The following is a 25,337-nucleotide window of genomic DNA, read 5'->3' on the forward strand; positions in this document are numbered from 1 at the left end:
CTTCCCTAACTGATGCATGTGTGTGCCTCCAGCTATCTACTAGCCCGGCTTCTGCCAGAATGCCCTGAAGTGTATCCCTGGCGTTAGTGTTGTACTGTGCACTACCGTCCGATCTATCCGCTACGGGACATAACGATAGGTTGAAGTCCCCCCCCCAAAGTATGTGAGTGGCTTCAATTTCCAGTACATGGCCCCACAGTGACAAAAAGAAACCAGGAGTGTCAACGTTAGGCGCATAACTATTAACAAGCATTATGACATCAGTGCCCAATCGCCCCCAAAGGATGACATACCTCCCCTCTCTATCCGCCCGCACTCCCAGCTTCTGAAACGGTAGCCGTTTGTTGATTAAAATAACAGTCCCCCTAGAGTACGTGGAATAGGAGGAAAACTCTCTCACATTCGCCCATCTGCTCGCAAACTTGGGAATGCCAGTCGGATTTAGGTGGGTTTCCTGGAGCATAGCTATCTGCACATTGTGTCGATCTAAATACGCAATCACATTCCTGCACTTGCGGGGGTTATTAAGGCCACGGACATTCCAGGACATTACTGAGACAGTATTCGACGTATCATCACCTGTGTTGGTCACAGTATCCCTGAAAGGAGCGTTCGGCTAATGCTGCACTCCTCAATCTAGATGCACCTGATACAAATCTTTCCGCTGTCCAGAACAGTCTCCGCCTATAAGCAGCCACACTTTCATATACACGAACTCCAGTACCTGCACACTTGTCATTAAAGTCTTCCGCAACAACAGTTCTGCTTTCAACATCCCGCATCCCAACAAACAGTGCCCACCCCTCCCTCCATGCACAGCAACCCCCCCCCTGACTCCCAGCTCCCCCCCCGCCCACTGAAGCAACCCAATCTTGCCAGTACCGCAACCCCCCCCTCCACCCCGACCCCAACACACAAGAACAATAGAAAAACCTTTTGGGGAATCCCCTCCTAAGGACACTAGAGGAATGCACCCAATCACCCCAACTCTCCCCTCTCGACCCTCGTGCACCATACGGGGAAGACAGAGAAGGTGGGGTGGTGCCTGGCATGTGTGATCCCTGCAGGTTATAGCCCATATTGCAAGTCAGCCCCTTTCAACTCCTCCCTCCACACCGGCAGAAACATCAAAAAGGGTACATGAGGCCCATCCCAGGAGCAACCGCTGTTTATCTCTGGCTCTGTCCCGCTGTCGGATCGTCCAGTCCTGGAGCACCTCCAGCAGAGGGGCAAGGAAAATGCACAAAAAACAGGTGTCTTTCAACAGTAATCAACAATACCGCAAGCCCATCAAGTATGTTACTTCCGGCAGGGCCGGGCCACCCCGACGGTAGCAGGCATCATAGCACTAGGTCCAGCCGCTGTACCATCCGTCAGAGGTAGTGGTCGAATGTATACAAGGACACAGTTAGGACTCCTCGTGCTCGGCAGGGTTCACGTCTGCCTCATCCTCCCTTTCATCCTGTCTGCCCCTTCTGGCAGTGCGCAGTTTTCGAACATAGTCCTCGGCCTGCTGCGGATTCACGAAGAAGTGTTGTTTGCCCTGGTGGGTCACCCTGAGACGCGCTGGGTACAGAAGCGCGTAGTCCACTTGCAAGTCCCTCAGCTTCTTCTTCACGTCCAAGAATTTCCTACGCTAGTCCTGCACCATGGGCGTAAAGTCCGGATACAGGGAGAACTGTACGCCGTCACAAGTTAGATTCCGATGCGTGCGGGCTGCGCGAAGTGCCGTGTCGCGGTCCCGGTAGTTAAGCAACCGGGCGATGATGGGCCGCGGCTGCGCCCCCGGCTTGGGGACCGGGCCCAAGGAGCGATGCGCCCGCTCCACAATAAATTGGCTGGAGAAGGCCTCCTTACCCACTGCCGTGATGAGGATGCGCTCCACGTAGTCCTCCATGCGCCCAGTGTTGGTAGATTCCGGAACCCCCGTGACGCGAATGTTGTTGCGTCTGCTCCTCGCCTCCAACTCCTCGTTCTTCGCCGCTATAACTCTCAGGATATTGTCCATTCTAGTGAGGCGCGTATCGTGGGCAGCGGCCGTGTCCTCCGAGGTAGAGATGCGCCTCTCCGCCTCCCCCAAGCGCTCCTCATGAACCTCCAGCTTCTGTGCAACCCCGTCCATTCGGGATGATAAGCGGTCCACCTTGTCGACTATTGTGGCGAAGCCCTGCCGCATCTCCTCCATCATCAGTCTCAGTTCCGGGGCCAAGGGGGCGGAGGGGGGTTCAGTGCCCGACGGGTTCGAGGCTCCACTGGTCCCCGCCATGCTGCGTAACGGTTTCTTGGCAGCTGCTGGCTCGAAAGAGAGCTTGGGCTGCTTATTGTCATTTTTGCCCATCGTGGCTTAGCTGTGAGCCCCTCACGGGCACGGCGGCCGGTGCCAATGTCTGTGCCCACTGCTCCGGACCCAGTTGGCGTGTCCAGACGGCCCCACTCGCAGCGATCGCGGAAATGGCGGTATCAGCTCCTCGAGGGCAGAGGAATCACAGGCAGCCACTCCTTCACCCTTCAGGGCCCCCGCATCAATGACAGAGCTGCGGGCGATACGATGAGGAGCAGCGTCAGGCTCCGAGGTCTGGAGTCCAGGGCGAGGTAGCGGGGGGGTGGCGGTAGGCCGAAGGACGTGGTTGGAGGCCCAAGCGCCAAGTGCAGGAAGCAGGGGCCACAGGTTGGGCAGTATCTATGCCCTCCGGGGGTGTGTTGATGCCTCGTAGGGTCCCACTCCCAGGACGCAGCAGGAGAACAGGGGCACCCGCGGGGCCCCGAGGCGCGATGTCGGGAAGATGTCCGTCCCCTTCGGCAGATTCAGGCCGGCGCTGCGAGGGTCACCCAGTCCTGCAGCGGCCCGCCGAGGCAGTAAGCAGCGCCCCAGCGCACCACCGCGACCTCGCAGGGGGAGTGACTCACCTCCGGCGCCGCACCAGGGCTCTCAGCAGACTCCTCCGTCAGCGACACAGGCCCCTCAGCTCCGAGGCCCAGCCGCCTCGTGGAGAGCCGCGGCCTCGCGTGGTCAGGTGTCCGGACGCCTCAGCGGCGGGGACCAGCAGCGCACACCGGTCAGGACTCCCAGCAGCGCAACTTCGGCATCTGACGTCGTATTCCCTCCAAAGTTGGACCGGAGGTGCAGCTCGGATAGGTGGACCTGCACTGCAAATTCTGGGCGTCCGCCCGCAGGATAAGAGGATTAATTAAGGATCCTTCTGGCCAGGCAGCCAGAGCCTCACTAGAGTGCGGCCATTAGCTGGTGCACCCTCTAGCGCCTCTGAATAGAGTTAAATCTGCCACCACATCGCTAACCAATCCCACTAGAGGGATCCCAATATCACCAGTATGTCACAACACTTTTATTTGTAATTAATGAAATGTAAAATATGAAACAAATTGGGCAATATGAAGTAATGTTGACACTTTGACAAAAACACTACATGTCCCATAAAGCTTAGAGGCTCTGACAGACCCCAAACAGGAAGTGATGTATTGAATACAATGTAATGCAGTATATCTTGAAGGGGTAGCGCAGAGCACGGTTGATCGTGAGCAAGGTATTTGTAGTACCGAAACGCGTAGATCGGAACATCTGCCTGTGGAATGTAACTAAAAAATAAAAAAAACTGCAAAAAGAGAACCCGTGGAGTGCGACCCATTTGTTTCCTGTGAGGGAGCTGTGGAAAATATATCAGCAGCGTGGTTCAGCTGCAGGACGCCGCACCCGTATCGAGCGCTGTCGGAGTGGCAAAAGGAACCAGTCATGGAGAATATTTAAATGCCACGAACAGCGACCGCTGACAAGAGACGAGGAAAAGAGGAGAAGTTAGTCACACTCCGCTTGTGAACGAGCTTCCGAGGTAAGCGTGTGTGTGAAGACGGATGGCAACATTGTTAATAATTACTGAATGCAATCGGTAAAGTCAGCTTCACGGATTCCCATAAACCAACAACACGCAAGGTTAATTGCCGCAATAGAGGTTCATTGTTGAAATAAGCGGCGTAAGCTAAACGCACTGTGTTTGTTGCTAAGGGAGTACACGGGTGTGCAGTAGAAAATACCAACAACGAGATACAATTGAGAAACCGGACAGGCAGCAAGATGGAGAAAAGGGAAGCGAAACGTAATGATCTATTACGCCAAATGTTTGAGAAGGGCTCTGTGGAAAAGGAAATTGGCGGAGCGAGTGTGCAAGCTAAAACGGACATTAAATCCAAACTAAAAAACTGGGAGAAACTGAGCAGAAAGGAAATAAATAAATCTTGGGAATTGATCACCTTAAAGGAATACCTAGAGGTAAAACGGGTACCAAGAGGTTTAAGGATCATGCTCATGCCGAGTCACCAAGACAGCTCTAATGAGTTATTACAAGAATGGGGAGAGTTCATCTTACAGTCATCTTTGGGACTAGTAGCAATTCTAGTCAAGCATATTGAAATCGGCCTACAAAAAGTAAAAGAACAACTGCACGAAATGGAGAAAGAGCTGGCAACTTTGAAGCTAAATGGCGATATGACAAAGTTCAAGGAAGAACTAGAGCTACAAATTGAAAAGCATGAAGACACTGTGAGAGAACGCAAGCATCAGAAATTTATCAGGGATGCAACAGATTACGCAGAAGGTCGAATTTTCTCATTTTCAAAAAAGTTTGATCAAATGAGACAACAAGTACTGAGCACCAGCTCTATAAGTCTATCGAGCAGCGCATCTTCCCTGATATCGGAGAACAATGAAGGAGAGCCTGGAACATCGGCCGCTACAGGACAGCAGCCTTTTTTAGGGGACATGCGACTGGTACTGCACCAAAAACAGTGGGAGCAGAATCTACCCCCTCGCCAACAACAAAGAGGGAGAGGGAGAGGACGCAGATGGCCCCAAAAAGACCAAAAAGGAGAGGAAAAAGGAGCAAAAAGCAACGAAGGAACAAAAGTGGGGACAGAAACGCGCAGCATGCGCAGGAAGATGAACCTATAGAGGACGAATTACAGGTGGTCAATCTATCCAAAAGGGCAATATCGACAACAGAAGAACAACTTCTGAAAAAGGGAATAAACTTCTGTCCGAAGATAAAAATGAACTTAGCCCAAGTCCGGATAGATTTTTACCTCTATATCAGGAAAATAAAGCTAGCTAAATACTTTGCGGAAAAGCATAAAACTGGAAAGACCAACAAAGTTCCCACACAAGAAAGGGACACAGCCTTATCAGTCAAAGACTCGGAAGCCCTGTTGACCCTGATAAACTTAAATGATGATGTGAATCATGACATCGCCCTGGAAGAAGCTTGCAAACAAACAGGTGCGGGACTGAGCGGGATGAAACCCAAATCTAAGTTTTACCCTCAATTGGCCCCTGGAAATAAAATTGATCTTTTTCAGGAAGCGGTAACCCAAGACTTATACAAACTCAAGAACATCAAATACAAAGACAACCTAACAGAACTGGAGAGGAAGGCGCTCGTGGAACTCGCGGCAGACAATCAAATTGAAATAAAAATGGCCGATAAAGGCGGAAATGTGGTAATACTGGAAAAAACGGCATACATCACGGAAGCGCATCGTCAATTAAGAGATACAAAGTATTATGACAAATTGAGAAAAAACCCCACCATGGAAATAAAGGAAATGGTGGATGCAAGACTTTTTGAGTGGTCAGAAAAAGGCTTAATTGATGAAGAAGAAAGAAAATATCTAACGGTAGTGCACCCAGTAACCGCAACCATATATTTCCTACCTAAACTGCACAAACACGCGAAAATGCCCCCGGGACGCCCTATCCTCTCAGCTAAAGGCTCACTCCTGGAACCTATTGCCAACTATATCGATCACTTTTTAAATCCGTTTGTATTAGACCTAGATTCCTATGTACAAGACACGAGTGATCTGCTCAGGAAACTTGAAAATACCCCATGGCAAGACACGTACCATTTGGTATCCATGGACGTCATCTCCCTTTATACCAACATAGGGAATGACATGGGCCTCACAGCGTGCAACTATTTTCTTAAAGAAAGAAAAATTGAATTTGCAAACCACAACCAAATGATCTTGGATATGATCCAGATTTGCCTAACCAGAAACATCTTCATGTTCGGGGATGAACTATATTCCCAAAACAGCGGGACGGCGATGGGATTTTCCTTTAGTCCCAGCTATGCATGTTTAGCGATGGGATGGTGGGAGAAGGAAATCGCGTGGAGCAACAGCAACGAAACAGCACTGAACAAAGTAATAAGCTGGACTTGATATATAGATGACTTACTCATCATTTGGGATGGCAGCAAAGAAGAATTCCAGAGATACTTTGACATCTTGAATAACAGCATACCAAACCTTAAATTCAGCTATGTCATAAGCAATGAGAGGATCGTATTTCTGGATACTGAGATCTACATACGAGAGCAACAAATTCACACAACATTGCATCGTAAATGCACTGCCACCAACTCTACATTAGAAGCAACCAGCTTCCACCAACAATCCCTGATCAGCAGTATCCCATACGGGGAATTCTTGAGAATCCGGAGGATTTGCAGCGAAAACAAAGAGTGGGAAAAACACAGCACTGCAACGTCAAAGAGATTCGAAAAACGCAAATACAACAATGGCATTGTGAAAAAATGCTGGGAAAGAACAGACCAAAAAAGTAGAGAGGAATGTCTCCAGAGAAAACCTAAAAAATCAACAGAGGAATCAGAACCCATACGCATGATAATGGACTACTCTAATGAGAGCAAAAGGATTGCAGACATCCTCAAACGCAATTGGAAAATACTTCAACTGGATGAAACTGTGAAAGACATGGTGGGACCACATCCAACAATCACCTACAGAAGGGCAAAGAACCTCAAGGATCATTTAATCCACAGCCACTTTAAAAGAACAAAAAAGGATGATTGGCTAAAAACAACGGGGTTCGTGAAGTGCTATGCCTGCAAGGTGTGTCAGATTGCCAAACCAACCAAACAGGTACAAATGTCTAACAAAAAGAATTGGGAGATAAAGGAATTGATCACGTGTAAAACAACACATGTGGTCTATGTCGTGGAGTGCCCGTGCCCCATGAGGTATGTGGGCAGCACAGTGTGTGAACTGAAAAAACGCATACTTGAACACGTGCGTGCTACCATCCACAAAGACAAGGCTAATGCAATAGCTAAGCACATGGAACTGTATCATCAAAGTGACTGGAGCCAATTAAAATTCTTTGGTTTGGAAAGTGTTCCCAAAAAAGAAAGAGGGGGAGACAGAGAAAGGATTTTAAGACAAAAAGAATCCCGCCATATCCTAAACCTACGAACCTTAACGCCCTATGGGCTGAATCAATCTGAAGAACTTTACATACATTTATGAGAGTTTCGCTTTGACAAAATGTTTGGTGCCCAACACATATTCATATTTTTGTGACTGGTGAAAACATGTGTAGAGAAAAAGCAATGATTAATATGCAACACTACTATGGATACCAATCATACTGGTCTTATAACATGATTCCCATATATATAATGTCATCCCACTAGAGGGAAAATATCAGAAGTAGACAATGCAGCTGCTTATGCATGAATAGAGTTAAATCTGCCACCACATCGCTAACCAATCCCACTAGAGGGATCCCAATATCACCAGTATGTCACAACACTTTTATTTGTAATTAATGAAATGTAAAATATGAAACAAATTGGGCAATATGAAGTAATGTTGACACTTTGACAAAAAAACTACATGTCCCATAAAGCTTAGAGGCTCTGACAGACCCCAAACAGGAAGTGATGTATTGAATACAATGTAATGCAGTATATCTTGAAGGGGTAGCGCAGAGCACGGTTGATCGTGAGCAAGGTATTTGTAATACCGAAACGCGTAGATCGGAACATCTGCCTGTGGAATGTAACTAAAAAATAAAAAAACTGCAAAAAGAGAACCCGTGGAGTGCGACCCATTTGTTTCCTGTGAGGGAGCTGTGGAAAAAAAAAAAATATATATATATATATATATATATAATATGTGTTGGTTTATGTATAGTAAACTTATGCTTGGCTATATTTAGTTACCTTGTTGAACTGTTGTATGGTGTAAAAGGGAAATTGTGTGGAGGGAGCAAGCAATGGCATTTGACCACTCCTTGTTCTCTTGGATGCCAACTGCTGGTACCCACACAAAGGGCAGCTTCCGCTTTGGGAATGATTCCCGTCTGCCCTTGATAGTCTGCAACCCTTCACTGACTTATGACCACAGAAAATTAGTACTTTCCTGTGAAAGTCGTAACAAGAGGATGCTGCATCATTGAAACCCCCTTTCCTTGCTACTTGTAGGTTTGAATTACATCCATTAAGATTTACAATAACAATACCCAGCTTATTGGGCACATGAATGAAGATGTAGGATTCGACCTGTTAGGCAAAGTGATTACATTTTATTCATTGATTGTTAAGAGCAGATCTGGTGACATATGTGGGGCCTGGCACTCCGCAGTCAGAGAATGAAACCGGAGTTTAAAAAATAAATAAATTCATTTAAAAAACCTTGGTCAAAAGTGCTGACGCATGGTGTATACCACAGATGTAGAGAAGAATGAACTAGGGACATGAGCCCCTTGGTAGGTGCATAGACACCAACCAAGTACTTTTCCCGCAAATAAGGCCCCCAAGTGGCAAGCAGCGGTGTCCTCAATTTAAAGAAACACGTTGTGCAAACTTCCACACCTGCCCGAGGCTGAGTGGAATTTCAGCTAGTACACTGTTTTTTGGTCACTGGGATGGACTGCAGAGGGTGCCCTGGATGAAGGGACGTTGAGATCCACAATGGCTATCGCCACAGCATGTCTAGGAAGGTTTACTTGATTATTCGGTGATACCTATGCATGGGGATGTTCAAGGGGGGGTGGGGGGGGGGCTATATAACTCGAGCAGAAGCTTAGGGAAATAACTGTATTTGTTTCTTTTTCTATCCAGGTAAAATAAATACTTTGCACCGAGGCATGATGTCGTCACCAAGGAGGAAAGGACATACGGGCTGAAGGAATACGTCTTCCTAGCAGCAAATTGGACTCTTCGTGTCCCATATATTTCTGTTCAGAGAAGGAAATCACAGACATCTGCGGTGGCTTCTTCACAGTACTGGTTCTCACAACGAGGAAAAAAAGCAGAAGATCCCACTTGTGTGTACTGTTCTCATGCCCTCAGAGAAGTGTGCTTCTCGCATACTTTGTGTAAATTGTGCATCTCATTCTCGGCTTGCCTATTACCTCAGAGCACAATGCACCTGGAATTTGCATTCTAGTCCCCCAGCGACTTCCTCAGAAGCTGGTTTCAGTCTTACAGACAAAGAAACGACAAGGAGGCAGTCTCTGGAAGCATCTTTCTATTTTAAAGTGCGCACAGTATTTATTTTCTAGAGATGCGAATTTTAATTGCAGTCTTTTTGCAGCCGCGCGTTTTCTCCTGTGATGTGGCTGCTTGCCACGCATAAACGCCACAATGATTATCACAACGCAGTGTCACGTTTAAGGATTCCCTGGCTGACCGTTTCGAGTTGTATCGCTCTTCCTTCACCTATTTAGTGGATCTTAAAGCAATGTACGTCTCAAAAATACACTGGTGCGTTGCTCTATGGTCTTATGGGTTTTAACAAAATGTAAGACTTTAGTTGTTTTCAACTATATGCCTGGTATTTAAAAGTAATTTAAAACACGAGAAACATTTCGCAGCTGTATCCTAAAATGACATTTGAAACCAGCATTGCTGTCTTCTGAGTTCCGTTCACACACAAATCTAATTGGGACCCCTTGGTTTCATAGTCGCATATGCAGTATGAATGCCTTCATTCTGAGGCCTGTGGTGATTCCAACATGGCTGCTTACAGCCGGGCTCGTGGTATACGCAGTGCCCCAGAGATGCAACGGGCTTGTGCACCCACTTTGTGCGCGCCCTGGGCATTGCTGTTACAGAAGGGACCGCTAACACGTGTGATGTCCCTTCTGTGATTCAGAGCACGGCCCCCTGGTGTGTAGAAACTGCACAGGCCTGAGGGTTTTCACCTGAATACATTTTCCAAGGTTAAATCTGGCAACCATTTGTGCAGGGGGAAAAGTGGAATACACTCAGAGGAAAGGAAAATGTGCAATATATATTGCTGCATTATGCTTCAGTCTTAGCTGCAGAATTCAAAATAGGGAGGTAACGCCATATACGAAACCCTGCAATGCTGCATTTGCCAAGGCGATACAACCTTCCAGTAGTATCGCAAAATTTGAATGAGGACCAAAATGCCCATTCCCAAAACTTTACACGTGAATGCAGCAACTGGTGTGAGAGCAAAACACAGGTGGAAACCTCTAGCTTTATTTTGGGCTTGTAAAGATACCTAGTTTAAAATTGTACTGCCCGTGTTAAAAATAAAGTTGAAAGTGTCTTACTCACTGCATAGAACATTATCACCCTGGTGTGACATAGATAGCAGTTTCCTTTTATTCAGTTGTGCTTCTTTATGTTTTTAACTAAAGCCAATACTTTACAAACTCACAGCAGACAAGCGTGGAAACCCCTGCAGTTATAATGTATACAAATCGTGATGTTCTGATACATGTAGGGTGTCAGAACCTTTCTGAGCGTCTATAAAAGCAATAATAGGCTGGAACGAATACCAAAATAACTTTTAAGATTGGACCAGCCTTTCAACTTGCTACACTATAATAGTTTTTTTTCTATTTTCCTGAAGTCTTTGAGAGCAGAGCCATTTCCACAATAATCCAGTTTTATAAGGAAATGGCCATGGTGGGTCTTATTTTGGCCACTATTAATACACTTCAATTGGGTGGCCAGAAAGATACTACTAGATTTTGTGTCCTCTAATCGCCACCCCTGGGGTTTCTGCACCTAATGCAGAACTGGAAACAACCTATTGTGTTCAGTTCAGAGCTTCAAATGGTAGACCTCTCACGTGGCGACAATATGTACATGCACACGCTTGCTTCCCTTGAGAAGTGCGCAGGGTTGTCAGTGGAGAGAAAATAACAGTGTGTCATAAAATGGACACATAGTGTATCTGCAGTGTGCATGTACATTCCTAGGGATGCCTAGATAAGTGTAAAATGCATGTGCACTCTATTTCCACTGTTTTGTGAAAGGTAATTTTTATACACTCTGTTGCAGAAATCCTAAATTGTACGTAGGTATTGATTTTGGGTGTTGTGAACAAAACACCAATTTGCAAACCCATGCAGTGTATTTCAATAAGAGCAAATTATGCAATCCTTACACCTAGTACAAAGATACGAATCTTCTCTTTTTCTGTTCTTGACGTAAGGGTTTTCAATGTTCCTGATGGTAGCCCTAATTTACAAATATGAACACCACAAGGCCAAGCATGCCAGACTATGCCCTATGATATGCGCAGGTAGGAATAACAGTCTCGCAGGAGAGACTTTAAGGATGAGAGTTTCTGTTAGAGAGACAATGCACAGCCAATACGAAATCTATTAAAATACAATAAGTCCTTCTACCTTGTGAGATCGTGACTGGACCAGTAAGACACAATGTTTGATCTGCGCATGGAACTAAGCACAGTACTTCATCTTCTGAAAAATGGACATGATGCAACCAACTGTTCAAGGCCCACAGAAGATAGATGACAGGCAGGTCCAGCTTTTTTATATTGCATTTTCTTTACACAACGGTGGAGACAAAATTGTAACTAGCTGTTAGCATCTAATTAACTCGGGTCACCACTAAAGAAGAAAATATATTAGCTCTTAAGAAGCTGGGGTTGATGTGGCAGAACAGAGCTCTGAATCCATGCTGTATGAGTCTATATCCCATGACGCGTTTCGGTTGTTTAGCTGCCTTGCTCACGTACATTGCATATTGATGTTATACACTGTTTATTATTTTGTGCAAAGAGACAGTAACGAAACAGGACTACACCCAGGTACAAATGTGGGTGCCATCTTGTAGTGGAGAACAGTATAACAAAGGCATGTCTCAAGTGCTTATAAGCTATGTTTTAAAACATCAACAATACTGTGAATGTGTACATCATACTTTTTGCTGGCAGAATCTGACATACTGACTCAAGGGTAATATTGGGTGCCCAGTAATCACAAAGTCTAGCCACAGTGGGCACATTATGGAGATGTTCTACCCTAGTGCATCACGTCTCCAGGCTACCCGGAACTGTCCAATGTGAAATATTGCTGGTTGGTCTAATAAGAAAAGCCAGGGTAGTAAAACATAGTCAATCCCCGACTAGAACAGTGTAAACAAGCCTTCCTCCTTTCTATATGTTTGTTGGTAACAATAGTCATACATGTTGCCATAATTAAACATGCGGGGCTAAGTAAAACTATAATCAAACCGCCAGTTGGTCATGTTTGTCCCAGTTAGGGATCAAAACACAAAAGTAACCTATACTCAATTGATGGTACTCAATACAAAAACCTCACCTTAAAGAAAGACATGTGAACAGATACTAAGACCATCCTCTATCTAGGAGAAGGGACGAATCCGAATATTGGGGATGTTGACATGCTCTTACACTTTTATGAATTGGAGCAGGGGTGAGTATAGAATCCAATAAAGTATAGGAATTCTTAGCAACTTGGGACCATTTATTACAGATGTTTCATGAGTAATATTAAACCCAAATCACATTATATGCTCAATCCCCCTGCACAGCTATTGACACTTTTTGTGAAAGTACTTACAGAGAACATAAGGAATCAGAAGGACTAGGTTTAAAGAGAAGGACAATCTATCTCTGAGTCAGAGGAAGGTATGGGAAAATTTAGCAAATTGCAATGATGTAGTGATATGGCCTGCTGACAAAGGTGGCAGTATGGCGCTACCTACCCAGCAGGCCTAAAGGGGTGGGGAGTATGTCACCCTGACGGCCTGTTATTTTCTCTGCGACTGTGGTTCGTTTCCTTGTCGGTCAGAGGTGAGTGTTTTTTTGGTGTTATTTTCTCTTCTGCTTTCTTACTGAACTTGCCCTAGCGGTGTTTGACTGTCATTACGTTAAGAACCACACTGCCCTGCTTCAGCCCAGGTGTTCAAGGAGACTTCTGTGCCCCGTAATCCTGTGAAGTGGGCTACCTTATTGGAGGGTGCTCTGCTTCTTTTGAAGTTTTTGTACTTTCCCCAGTACAAATACTTTTGAAAAACCTTCGCCTCTGCTTGGAAAACCCCGGCTACAACTCTGTGCATACTACCGACACATACAGGTATGCGCGACACTGTATCCCGCGTCCCTCCTCAACCTGCTAGCCCCTCCTGGTCACACAAGTCGGTTCCATTTGTTTTCCCGCGCGGCTAGCAATTTTGGCCACCCAATCCAGATACCGTTTGGTACCAGCCTAGACACCTACTCCACATCTGAGCTTTTTACATCTGTGCGGCCATGCCCTCGTTTCTCCCATTGGGGGGCACGCACACTCTTAATCATGCACTCGCAACCGTGCGCCCTCCAGAACTCCAATGCGCCTGATCACCTATCTTACCTGTTGTCTTGTAGTCTCTCCCACTAAACACCTTCTTAGGCAGACGTAACTTTCAGCCTGCCCTCCCTCCCAGGCACAAATTTTAGCCACCTCCCACATGAATCAAGTCCATCAGGATCCCCATCGGCCATGTGCGTATATATGAGCCTGTGACGCACTTCCATATGCTAGCTCCCGCACCGGATCTGCATCCTTACACCCTTGCCTCCCCTTCCTCGCCCTGATCTGTTTTTCCCACCCACAGCACCCGCTAAATTGAACAGCCCCGTCCTGAAGACGATCCCAACTCAAGAGGATCGAAACGCCGTCGACTATATTGCCCAAAACATGGCGCAACTCTTATGACTCATTGTAAATTTAAAACTAGTCACTTGTGCAATTTACATCATCCTTGAGTCATATGCTTTCACTCACTGTATATAATCTAAACTACTGTTCACCTTGCGCCGCTCACGCTATCCACCTTGTCACTTGCGTCGCCACTAAAGTCACTTGCACATATTTTAGCACCAAGTGCAATTTTGGGTTGTTTTTGATTCAATTTATACAGTGCTGCTTAAACTGTTTTTTCTTTCCTACTATTATTTGTTTAAATATATGATGAATAACAACCATGATATCTAAATTTGAATCAAGTCTCACACTCCTGTCATTTCATATAAGATTGTGAGCAGCTGCTGAGCTGCAAGAGTTTGTAACCCTGTGGTACCCACCCTTTGATCTAATTAATATAGGTCTTGTCCATGTGCCACTTTTAGTACACATAGGATGTCTAAGGAGACTTTGTCTTACTCTGAAGAATATATCCAATCCCTATTGGGTGGCCCTTCACTCCTCTCTGGGCCCCCCACTCTCCCTACCTCTTCAACCACTCCTAACACCTCATGCGTACTATTGGAAAAACTTAAATTGAAAAAAAAAGCAGATCAGGACAGAACTCCACGCACGTATGCTCACGGACTATCGGAGATCCGGGGTCATTCCTGTGGGTCTCCAAATTCGCAACACACCTGCAATCTTCACACCAGACCCTAAATTCCGAACCAGCTTCAGCCATCTAGCGACAACCTGCTCCCGTCACTGGATGGTCCTTGGGATCGATACCGCAATCGAACACAGCCGCCTGAAACTCGAAGAAATAGCCGATCTCGAGAAACTGATTTTGGCAGACTCTTCAATAACGGACGCCAAAAACCTTTTGGACAAAATTAATTCCACTATCTCCACCTTCAATACATTTGAACTAAATAAAAAGATCACAAAGATTTAAAAAGACAGCAAATACTACAAAGTGGAACAGACTTATCCGTACCTCAGTGACAAATTTTTCAATACACCATACACCCCTCCCAGAACACACAATTGGGTCCGGTTCCGGAACAATCAAAGAATCACTTTCTCAGATTCCTCCAATACCTCAATTGAAGACTCCGACTCAGGCAACGGTCCAAGTACTTCAGGCACCACCAACAGACCACAACCCCTACTCCCCCCTAGTTTTTTTGGACGAGGCGGCGCATGCAGCCAGCCTCTAAACCGGTCAACCAGAGGAAGACCATACCAACCTCAATTTGCAGGGGAACGTCAAACACACAACCGTTACTACCAATGGGGACCCCCCCCCAATAAATGACAACAACTCTCAGGTGCCTCTTGATCAATCCATACCTATATTCAACTTATCCGATCACATACTGAGTCATGAGGAAATAACACTTCTGTCACGTGGTTTGAGTTTTGTCCTTACTGAACGGAATAACTTCCTGGAACTAGAAGCCAATCTACTCACATTTTTCAGACGGATTAGACTTAAGCAATTCTTTTCTGACAAACCGGAATCTACCGCACAAGGCAAATAACTCTTTCATCCTCCCTCCCCCTTCAATCCCCCATCCCACACGATGACGCCAGAAATCCTGGCCTTTTAATGCTTGCTTGGTACTGCAGGATGTGATGGATCTCAAATCAGAGTTCCATTTTGTCCCATACAACCTACCTTTGATTGCAAAACAGGCCTTATTTTCCCTCAAAAACAACCCCGGAGTCATTGTCAAACCAGCAGACAAAGGCGGGGGGATAGTAATTATAGATATCAACAAATACGAGCAAGAAATAAAATGCCAACTAGCCAACCGGGATCATTACCGCCCCCTTTCCAAGGATCCCTTGATGGACATCAAATCCAAAATATGAGATGTAACCAATCGTGAAAGGGATTTAAACATCATCTCCAAAAAAGAACATGACTTTTTGAATAACCCTCACCCGCGTACCCCGGTTCTCTATGTCCTCCCTAAAGTCCACAAGGACAGGACCAATCCCTCTGGTCATCCTATCGTCTCCGGCTGCGGATCCATTCTCGAGCCTCTGGGTAAATACATAGACGCAATCATCAAAGAATTTGGGCCCATCACAGACACTTTCATCCGTGACACAATGGACCTCATTAACACCATCGAGGATAAACCATATGACATCAACACACAAATGATGGTTGGGTTGGGCATAGTCCCTTTACACAAATATTCCAAACAGTGAAGGACTACAAGTCATTAAGACTCTCCTATTAACAAGACCACAACCCACACGCATTCCTACAGAATTCATAATGGACCTATTACGCATCGCCTTGCAGGGCAACTACTTCCTATACCAGGACACATACTGCCTACAAGTCAAGGGCGTCTCCATGGGTGCTTGCTTTGCCCCAAACTTCGCCATTCTGTTTGTACACCACATGGAAAAAACTTTGATCCTTACCACCACTAATCCCTTCATTACCAATATCAATCTCTGGTGTTGATACATTGACGATATCCTGCTTATCTGGAATGGCACATCTGAATCACTAAACCCATTCATCACTTGGCTTAACCATTCACAAGATCACCTAAAGTTTACAAGTGACTGTAAGAATAATGATCTACCTTTTTTTGGATGTTACAATTCATGCAGAGGATGGCAAACTGGGTACCTCATTATATCGCTAACCGACTGAGAAGAATACCCTACTCCACCACTCCAGTTACCACCCACGGGGCCTATGGGATGGTCTCCCGTATGGCCAATTTCTACGCATCCGGCGCAATTGTAAATGGCGCAAAGACTACTTCAGAGAAGCAGCTACCCTAACCGACAAACTCATCCACAGAGGCTACCCAAAACCCCTGATCACCAGAGCTCGCAAGAGGGCCTGGTATTGTCACAGAGACCACCTATTGACTCCACAAACAAAGAAATCCATGGAACGGATACCGTTTGTGTCTAAATTCTGCCCTAACAGTAACAAAATATCCAAAATCATAAAGAATAATTGGCCTTTGCTACGCCCATACAAATAATTCAAAGAACCGCCACTCTTCTCTTATCAATGAGGCAACAATATAGCCAGCCATTTAATACACGCCATTACCTGGCCTGAGCTACCAACGGACAGACACACCATCACAGCCTCCTGGGGGCTGGAACCCATTGTGGTACACTACAGATGTTAGAACTGTAGTGTATGCGACCTGACTGCTAACACGAAAGATTTAGACTACAGCGGCAGAACGTATAAACTAAAGAACCACATTAATTGTAAATCACAGAATGTAGTATATGCCATCCGCTGCCCCTGTGAACTCATCTACATTGGCCAAACAACGCAGATGATAAAACAACGTATCATCCAACACAAGAGCAGAATCAACTGCAAAGTTCTCACAGCCCCTCTGGTCACACACTTTCTTGAAAACAACCATCTCGATTCGGATATCAGGTGGCAAGTAATTGAGAAACCAGCTCTACCCACGAGAGGTGGCGACATTAAAATTCTCTTTGTGACTCCATTAACCAGGGCTTGAACATGATCGATGAGTGGAACATGAGCTGTTAAACAACATATGGCCCATATTAACTGTTACCCTGCTCTTCATACTCTATGACCAACCGCATTTCCTAAATCTATACCTACCCATAGTTAAATGACCTCTGCAAGTAATCCATTTGCCACACTCGCTACCCAGGCTGTGCTCCCCTCCCTCTATACCTTGGGCTTCAGTCCATCCACATGTCTGGCCTCACACGTCCCCTTTCGCACCATTCTAAATGTGCAATCTTTTCTGTTAAGCCACTAATGCCTTAGGATTTATTCCACCATACAGTGGTGTTTTGTGTTTCATATTAAGGTCCTCATTCAGCAGTTTCTCCAAGTGTCAGGCTCATTCATTTATCTCCCCTTCCTCTTTCTCCCCTGCCTTTCCTCGCCCCCCCCACCATTCAGCATCATAGAGCAACTATCATGACCAATGTTTCATAGGTCATGTGATATCTCAAATATTACTGGCAATTCTTGATATCCATTCTGCAATTGCGCTGCCACTGTGGCTTCACATCATACGTAATGCTTTTAAAAAAAAAAAAAACATCCATTGTCCACTTGACATTAAGTGATTAAGTTCCCTGCGAGTGCACCTTAACACTATCTAATGAAGTTGTTTTTGTAATTTCGCTGACAATGTTGCTGCACGTAATGTGCATTGTTTTTATTACATTCTCTGTCCACTTGACATCAAGCGATAAAGTTTTCATTGAGCACACTGACACTACAGCCTCTCAGTAGGCCCGCTCCCCACACGCGCTCTGATTGGCCTGCCTCGGTTTCGTCAGTACCCATGTGACCAGGTACTTCCTGTATTTCCCCAGTTACTGTTCAGTCACCCCACCCAGCCGCACATTCAGCTGGTCCCCGGATCGACTTCGCTGCAGTCGGAAGATTTAATCAGGTAACTGACCACCCCGTCCCCCTCCCACAACCCATACCGCCCCTATATCCATGCCCGCAGTTCCTTATATGCTGCCTTTATCCCCCAGGACATGCCAATTTTGAATCCTACGGACGACTTGATCCGCTGCTGACCTCTGCTAATTCAGGTAAATTACCCGCATTCACTCGAGATTCCCCGCCTCCACAGCACCTTTATGCTGTAACTCACATCCCACCTTCACTTCCCAGGACCTATGATCCCCCTTCGGACGCCTTGAGACATCGCACGGACGTCCCGCCATGCTGTTTCCTTTACCTCTGGCACTTTGATTGACGCTCCCCGGTAAGTAGTTCTCCCCCACCTCCCACGCTACAGCTTCCTCAGGACCCTGCCAACCGCTAACATGTATCTTATGTACTTTCCACAGTACAAATACTTTTGGAAAACCTTCGCCTCTGCCTGGAAAACCCCAGCTACAACTCTATGTGCATACTACCGACACATACAAGTATGAGCGACACTCTATCCCGCTCTCCCTCCTCAAACTGCCAGCCCCTCCTGGTCACACAAGCCGGTTCCATTTGTTTTTCCGCGCGGCAAGCCATTTTGGCCACCCAATCCAGATACTGTTTGGTACCAGCCTAGACACCTACTCCGCATCTGAGATTTTTACATCCGTGCGGCCATGCCCTCGTTTCCCCCATTGGGGAGCACGCAAACTCTTAATCATGCACTCGCAACCTTGCGCCCTCCAGAACTCCAATGCGCCTGATCACCTATCTTACCGGTTGTCTCGTAGTCTCTCCCAATAGACACCTTCTTAGGCAGACGTAACTTTCAGCCTGCCCTCCCTCCCAGTCACAAATTTTAGCCACCTCTCACATGAATCAAGCCCATCAAGATCACCATCGCCCATGTGCGTATATATGAGCCAGTTACGCACTTCTTTATGCTAGCTCCCGCACCGGATCTGCATCCTTGCGCCCTTGCCTCGCCCTGATCTGTTTTTTCTCTCCCGCAGCACCCGCTAAATTGAACAGCCCCATCCTGAAGACGATCCCAACTCAAGAGGATCGAAACGCCGTCGACTATACAGCGCAAAACATGGCGCAACTCTCTTATGACTCATTGTAAATTTAAAACTAGTCACTCGTGCAATTTACATCATCCTTGAGTCATATGCTTTCACTCACTGTATATAATCTACACTACTGTTCACCTTGGGCCGCTCACGCTGTCCACCTTGTCACTTGCGTCGCCATCTAAAGATCTTACTTCGGAAATTGCCTGCACTCCCATACATGCTTGCCCCCCACTAACTACGTCGGCTAAAAAGCTGGTGGATAGACCTCTGGATTTCCTTCCTCCCATTACGAAAGAGGAACTGTCCCTGCTCATTGGGAGAGTTAAGTTTGGCTCCCAAGCTGACCCTTGTCCCCCTGATGTCTTCAAACTGGCTATGCCAGGAATAGAAGAGGAGGTGCTGAATCTTTTGAACTCATCTTTAGCATCAGGAAAGGTTCCCACTGCCTTTAAGGAAGCAAGGTTGATCCCTCTGCTAAAAAAGCCTGGGGCAGACATGAAATGCCCAAAAAATTTTAGGCCTATTTCCCAGATCCCTTTCCTGGCCAAAGTGCTGGAACAGCATGTTTTGGCCGACCTTTCTGACCATCTAGAAAGGAACGGTTTGTTGGAACCAAACCAATCGGGGTTCCGTGCAAATCACAGCACGGAACTGGTCATGCTGTCCATCATAGACGAGCTCCGGAATAGGGCAGACAAGAAGATACCCGGCGCCCTGGTGCTGTTAGACCTCTCCGCGGCGTTTGACACCGTTTGTCACAAACAACTCCTGTCGCGGATGAGGGACTTCGGCATCCAGGGCACAGCCCACGCCTGGTTTGCCTCTTTTCTACAAGGGAGGACACAAAGAGTTCAGCTGGGAGAATTGCTCTCTACTGCAACACCAATCTCTTGTGGAGTGCCTCAGGGGTCGGCTTTGTCGCCCCTGTTATTCAATATATATCTCCAACCATTGATTGCACTCCTGAATCAAATGGATTGTCAGGTATACAACTATGCGGACGACACCCAAATCATTATCCAATTGGATAATGCGCCTGGGGCGCCAGCAAATCTGCAAACCATCTTGAAGCATACAGCTAATTGGATGTCGCTGAACTCCCTAAAAATTAATCCGGACAAGACGGAAGTTCTACCTATTACCATCGCTGGCAATCCATGGCATGATGGATTCTGGCCGAGGGAACTTGGACCGCCCCCGGAGCCAGCAGTGGCTGTAAAAAGCCTAGGCATCTATGTGGATGACAAGCTTTCCATGCGGAAACAAGTTACCACGGTGGTAGGAACTTGTGTTGGCCTGCTTCGTCAACTTAGAAAAATTGCGCCATTACTGTCCCATTCCACACTGAGACGGGCGGTTTCCACTATGATCCTTGCAAGACTGGACTACGGCAACTCGCTCTATTTGGGTTTACCCCAAAAACTCCTAGACAAACTTCAGATGGTGATGAATGATGCCGCTAGGCTCATTCATAAGAAACCCAGGAGCACGCATGTGTCCCCACTTATGCGTGAGCTACATTGGCTCCCAGTAAGGCAGAGGGTGCTCTTCAAAGGGTTATGCATTGCACATAAATCTCTTTATGGTAAGGCACCAAGATACATTAAGACCCGCCTGATTCCATATAAACCTGCCAGGTTGCTAAGATCTGCTGAGGCAACTCTTCTCATGCAACCTCGTTTCAGATTGGCGACAGTGGGCGGTCGTGCCATCTCGAACACCCTCCCAGCGGCTTGGAATAGTCTACCAGCGGACTTGCGCAAAGAATCTAATTTGCTGTCCTTTCGGAAGAGGTTGAAGACTGTTCTTTTCCAGAAGGCCTGGGGAGGGCTATAAATTTCTGGGAAGTGTCTTTTTTTGGTTTCCTGCGGTGCTTACTGGACAAGCGCTTAGAGACCCCTGGGTTATATAGCGCTATACAAATCGAAATAAATAAATAAATAAATAAATCTATGTCACTTGCACATATTTTAGCACCAAGTGCAATTTTAGGTTGTTTTTGATTCAATCTATACCACGCTGCTTAAACTGTTTTTTCTTCCCTACTATTGTTTGTTCAAATATATGATGAATAACAACCATAATATCTAAATTTGAATCAATTCTCCTTATTTCTTTTGCGGTAATGCTTTCGGCATACATGCATAATTGTCTTTAAAACAATACCTGTTGGGCTACTGTTCGTTTAACCTGCTTCTTTTGGAGAAGGCATCGGTCATCGAGGTTCCACCTCTGGAGCGGGGATATTATTCCATCCCTTTTCTGGTGCAGAAGAAGGACACAGCGGACCTCCGCCCCATGTTGGACCTAAAGGGGGTAAATCAGCACAGTCTTAATTGCCGCTTCAAGATAGTGACCCTGCATTTGATCCTACAGCTGGTGCATCAGGGGTTTCCTCGCCTCCATCAACCTGATGGACGCCTACCTGCATGTTGCCATTCATCTGGCGGATCAGAAGTTTCTGCGCTTTGCTGTGGGCTTGCGGCACTACCAGTTCCAGGTGCTTCCTTTCAGCCTTTCCTCTTCGCCAAGGGTTTTTACAAAGATCTTGTCCCCCCTGGTGGGTATTCTCCATTCTCAAGGTATTCAAGTCTATCCATACCTCGATGATTGGCTGATTGGCTCTCTTTCTGTTTCTTAGGTCGTGGAATTCAGCTATCTGAAATGTGAATTTCCATGCTTACCAGTGCTATACTTATTACCTAAGGTGCACAAAGACAGCAAAAATTCACCTTGGAGACCTATTGTTTCTCCCAAGGGCGGACGGACCCCTGGAAAACACTTAGAAATATGTGGATCAGTTTTTGAGAAAGTGTCATGGCATTACCTTCTTACATAAGACAACAAAGATTTCCTTACCAGAATTGAAGGTATCATTTGGGAGAGTGCCTTCCTTCTTATGATCCTCAATGAATGTAGAATATACACCAGTACTATCTGTAACAATACTATACAAGTGTGTAAGTATTTTCTGAGAGCTAGGCCACTACATTAATTGCCACACACTAACATGCCTATGGAAATGATTACATTTTGTCTTAAAAATAATATCTTCCTTTATGATGGGAGGAAATGCGATGCACACTTGTTTTGCCCCCAGTTTTGTCAATCTTTTTATTAGGTGGTGGGAGGACCAGGGACTATTGAAGAGATTAAACATGTCATTGTATGATTTATGTTCATTGATTATATCTTTTCATGATATCTTGATTATATGGCAGGGATCGATTGAATCTAATACAGATTTTGTAAACCAACTTAGAGATAATGTCCTGAATTTAGATTTTACTTTTGAAGTAAGCAGCGACGAGATAGTTTCCTGGATGTGTTGGTGGAAGTACAGGGTTATACACTAAAAATCATCTTGTACCGGAAACCAACAGTAGGCAATAACTTGCTGCATGCTCTCAGGAGTCACTCAGAACCTTTGAAATGGAGTATTCCATATGGTGAACGGCTGAGGGCAATATGCAACTGTAACACAGAGGTTAATTGACTTAAAGAAAAAGAAAACATGCTTCCTAAATTTAGGAAAAGCGATTACCATATGTGGATTCTAAACAAGGCAGCTCAGAGAGATAAGGACAATAGTGAAGCAATACTATACAACATAGATGAGGACAAAATGAAAGAGGATGAAAATGAGACCATCGTCATTACCACCTACAAATGACAATCAATGAAACTGGGTCTGATTATTCAAAAGAATTGAATTATACTGAAATGTGATAACATATTGGACACAGTCATTAATGACAAACCTGGGAACACAGACTGGAAAAGCAGTTCTCTAAATGACATATTAGTTTACATGAATAGGAGTGTGAAACAAGAGTACCACCTTTAATGAATTCAAGGGATCTTTTCCGTGTGGCAAATGTAAGGCTTGCAAATATAGTAAAATCACTAAATCGTACCCTTTCCCATATAGTAACAGCTAAAAGGTAATATCTCAATTCATCACATGCAGCTCTAATAATGTGGTGTCTGTATTAGTTTATCTGTGTGGGAGGAGATATATTGGTAATACCATTCATCCTGCTACAAAGACGATTTTGGAGCACATGACAGCGATCGATAATAATGATAACCCTTTAGCTAGACATTTTTTGAATATGCATTTTGGAGATAGAAATTTGTTGAGATACTGTGCCATTGAATAGGTGAAATTCAATAGGCGAGGTGGCAACAGAGTCATTCTACCAAGGAGGAAAGAGTCATAGACTTGGAGACTAGACACCCCATGGGTTTACATACAGAGGAGCAGCTGACAGTCCATTTGGGGGAATAGGGACATATTATATCGGAACATTCTTTTTGTGTATGTACACCAAGGAGCATGTAGATTTTTAATCTATTTTTGTTCTTTCACGTAGGTAAATACTCTCGAACCAGTGATGGAGATCGTTGCATGAGAGATAGTCTAACTGTTCATGGTTACAGAACTCTACCCTGTCTTCTCTGGGACACTGGGCATTGAGTAGAAATCACCCATATTTAGAGAAGACATTTTATTCCATCAAGATGCTGAGGGTTTCTGTTGCATGCTATCAATTGGGAGTAACGTACTTTAACGTTTTGACCAACGGGCAGTTATCTATAGTTTTTCTTAGCCCACCATGATTTATTCTGTCATTGTGTAGGACTATTGTAACCAACACACATCAACATATAGGAGGGAGGACACTTCGTTCACATGGTGCCCATCTGGGCTTGACTAGCTTTTACTTCACCTACCCAGGTTTTCTTATGGGACCATTCAGCAATATTTTGCATTAGATTGTTCTGGGTATCAGTGTACCACTATCAGGAAGATGGGATACACTAGGGTCTAACACTTCTCCATTAGGTTTTACAAATGCTAGACTTTATCATTAATGGGCAACCAAAGTGACCCTTGTTTCGGTCTGTCAGACTCAGGCACCAAAGATTGCACTGTACATATCCACAATATTTGTGATGTTTAGAACATGTCATATGCACATTTGAATGTTTTACATATACCTTTTGTTATACAGTTATCCACTTCAAGATGGCACCTACATCTGTACACAGGTGTAGCCCTGATTCGATTTCTTTGTTTTTTTGCACAAAAATAAGGGGTGCAACATCAAAATGCCATGTAAGTGAGTAAGGCTGAACGACAGCCAAAACGCGTTGCCAGTTGTAACACATGAATTGTAAATAAACTGTTCTTTGATCGAACATCTGGTGTGGGCGGAGCGCGTACATTTAAGGATTGTAATTTTCAGAGATGTGACAGCCAGCGAGCTCCTCCTGGAAACGTGCTACACCCCCGCAGGGTTAGAAGGCATTGGGGAGTATTTGTACTCCGAGCTATACATACACATTTGGCCAAACGTTCAAGAACAGGGAGCTAATTTTTCACATAAATGGTTATCAAAGTGGATTTTGTTGTCAGAGCTTTACCATCTCTTAACATATTTTATATTGTAATTAGTTGGCTTGGTTTCCATATAATGAGACTTAACACACACACAGATGGAATTACACTAACTCTGCTTTGCATATATTTATGTATTGTCCTTCGGATTAAGCATATTTTATTTATTCAATTTGTATTGAAGGAGCCCTGACGTGTTAACCATCTGCCTCATGACTTTTGTAAATAACAAATGTACATATGCTATAAGTCAATGTGTATGTAGTAAGACTAAATCAATTTTTCAATAAAATAATTTATACTGTTGACTGTGTATTATTTAAACCGTTAATAGCATTGATACATGCATAGTTATATTTACATATGTTTAAACTCAAGTGTAGTAGTGTGTATAGTTTTCAAGTGAGTTTACTTACATGTCGAAGACTTCACCCCTTTGGGCGATCACCAATGTTGCAATGGGGGCAGGCACTAGAAAGATTTATACCTAGAAAATCATTGTTTACCGTGGGAAATGGTGTTGTGTGGGTGTTTGAATTTCACCTCTCAGTACTTCTCAAGGTGTCTAAATAAAGCCATTTTCTGCTATAACAAATTAAGGTACTCCTGAACATCCGCAGGGCT

At 45.2% G+C, this 25,337-nt stretch overlaps 1 protein-coding gene across 2 annotated transcripts in view; it reads left to right on the top strand.

Moving 5' to 3' along the window:
* CHST7 (carbohydrate sulfotransferase 7) overlaps positions 1-25,019 on the top strand; it is an 86,675-nt gene extending 61,656 nt beyond the window's left edge. For both annotated transcript variants that reach the window (XM_086934197.1, XM_086934196.1), the window contains exon 2: positions 8,937-25,019. Coding sequence is in view for 1 of the 2 variants with exons in the window: in XM_086934196.1 (XP_086790322.1) it covers positions 19,685-21,145 (1,461 nt within the window). In the remaining variant the exon portion in view is untranslated. The remainder of the gene's footprint in view (positions 1-8,936) is intronic.
* The last annotated feature ends 318 nt before the right edge of the window (positions 25,020-25,337 follow it).

The sequence above is a fragment of the Lissotriton vulgaris genome, chromosome 8 (assembly GCF_964263255.1).
Source record: "Lissotriton vulgaris chromosome 8, aLisVul1.2, whole genome shotgun sequence".
In the NCBI taxonomy this organism is placed as follows: Eukaryota; Metazoa; Chordata; class Amphibia; order Caudata; family Salamandridae; genus Lissotriton; species Lissotriton vulgaris.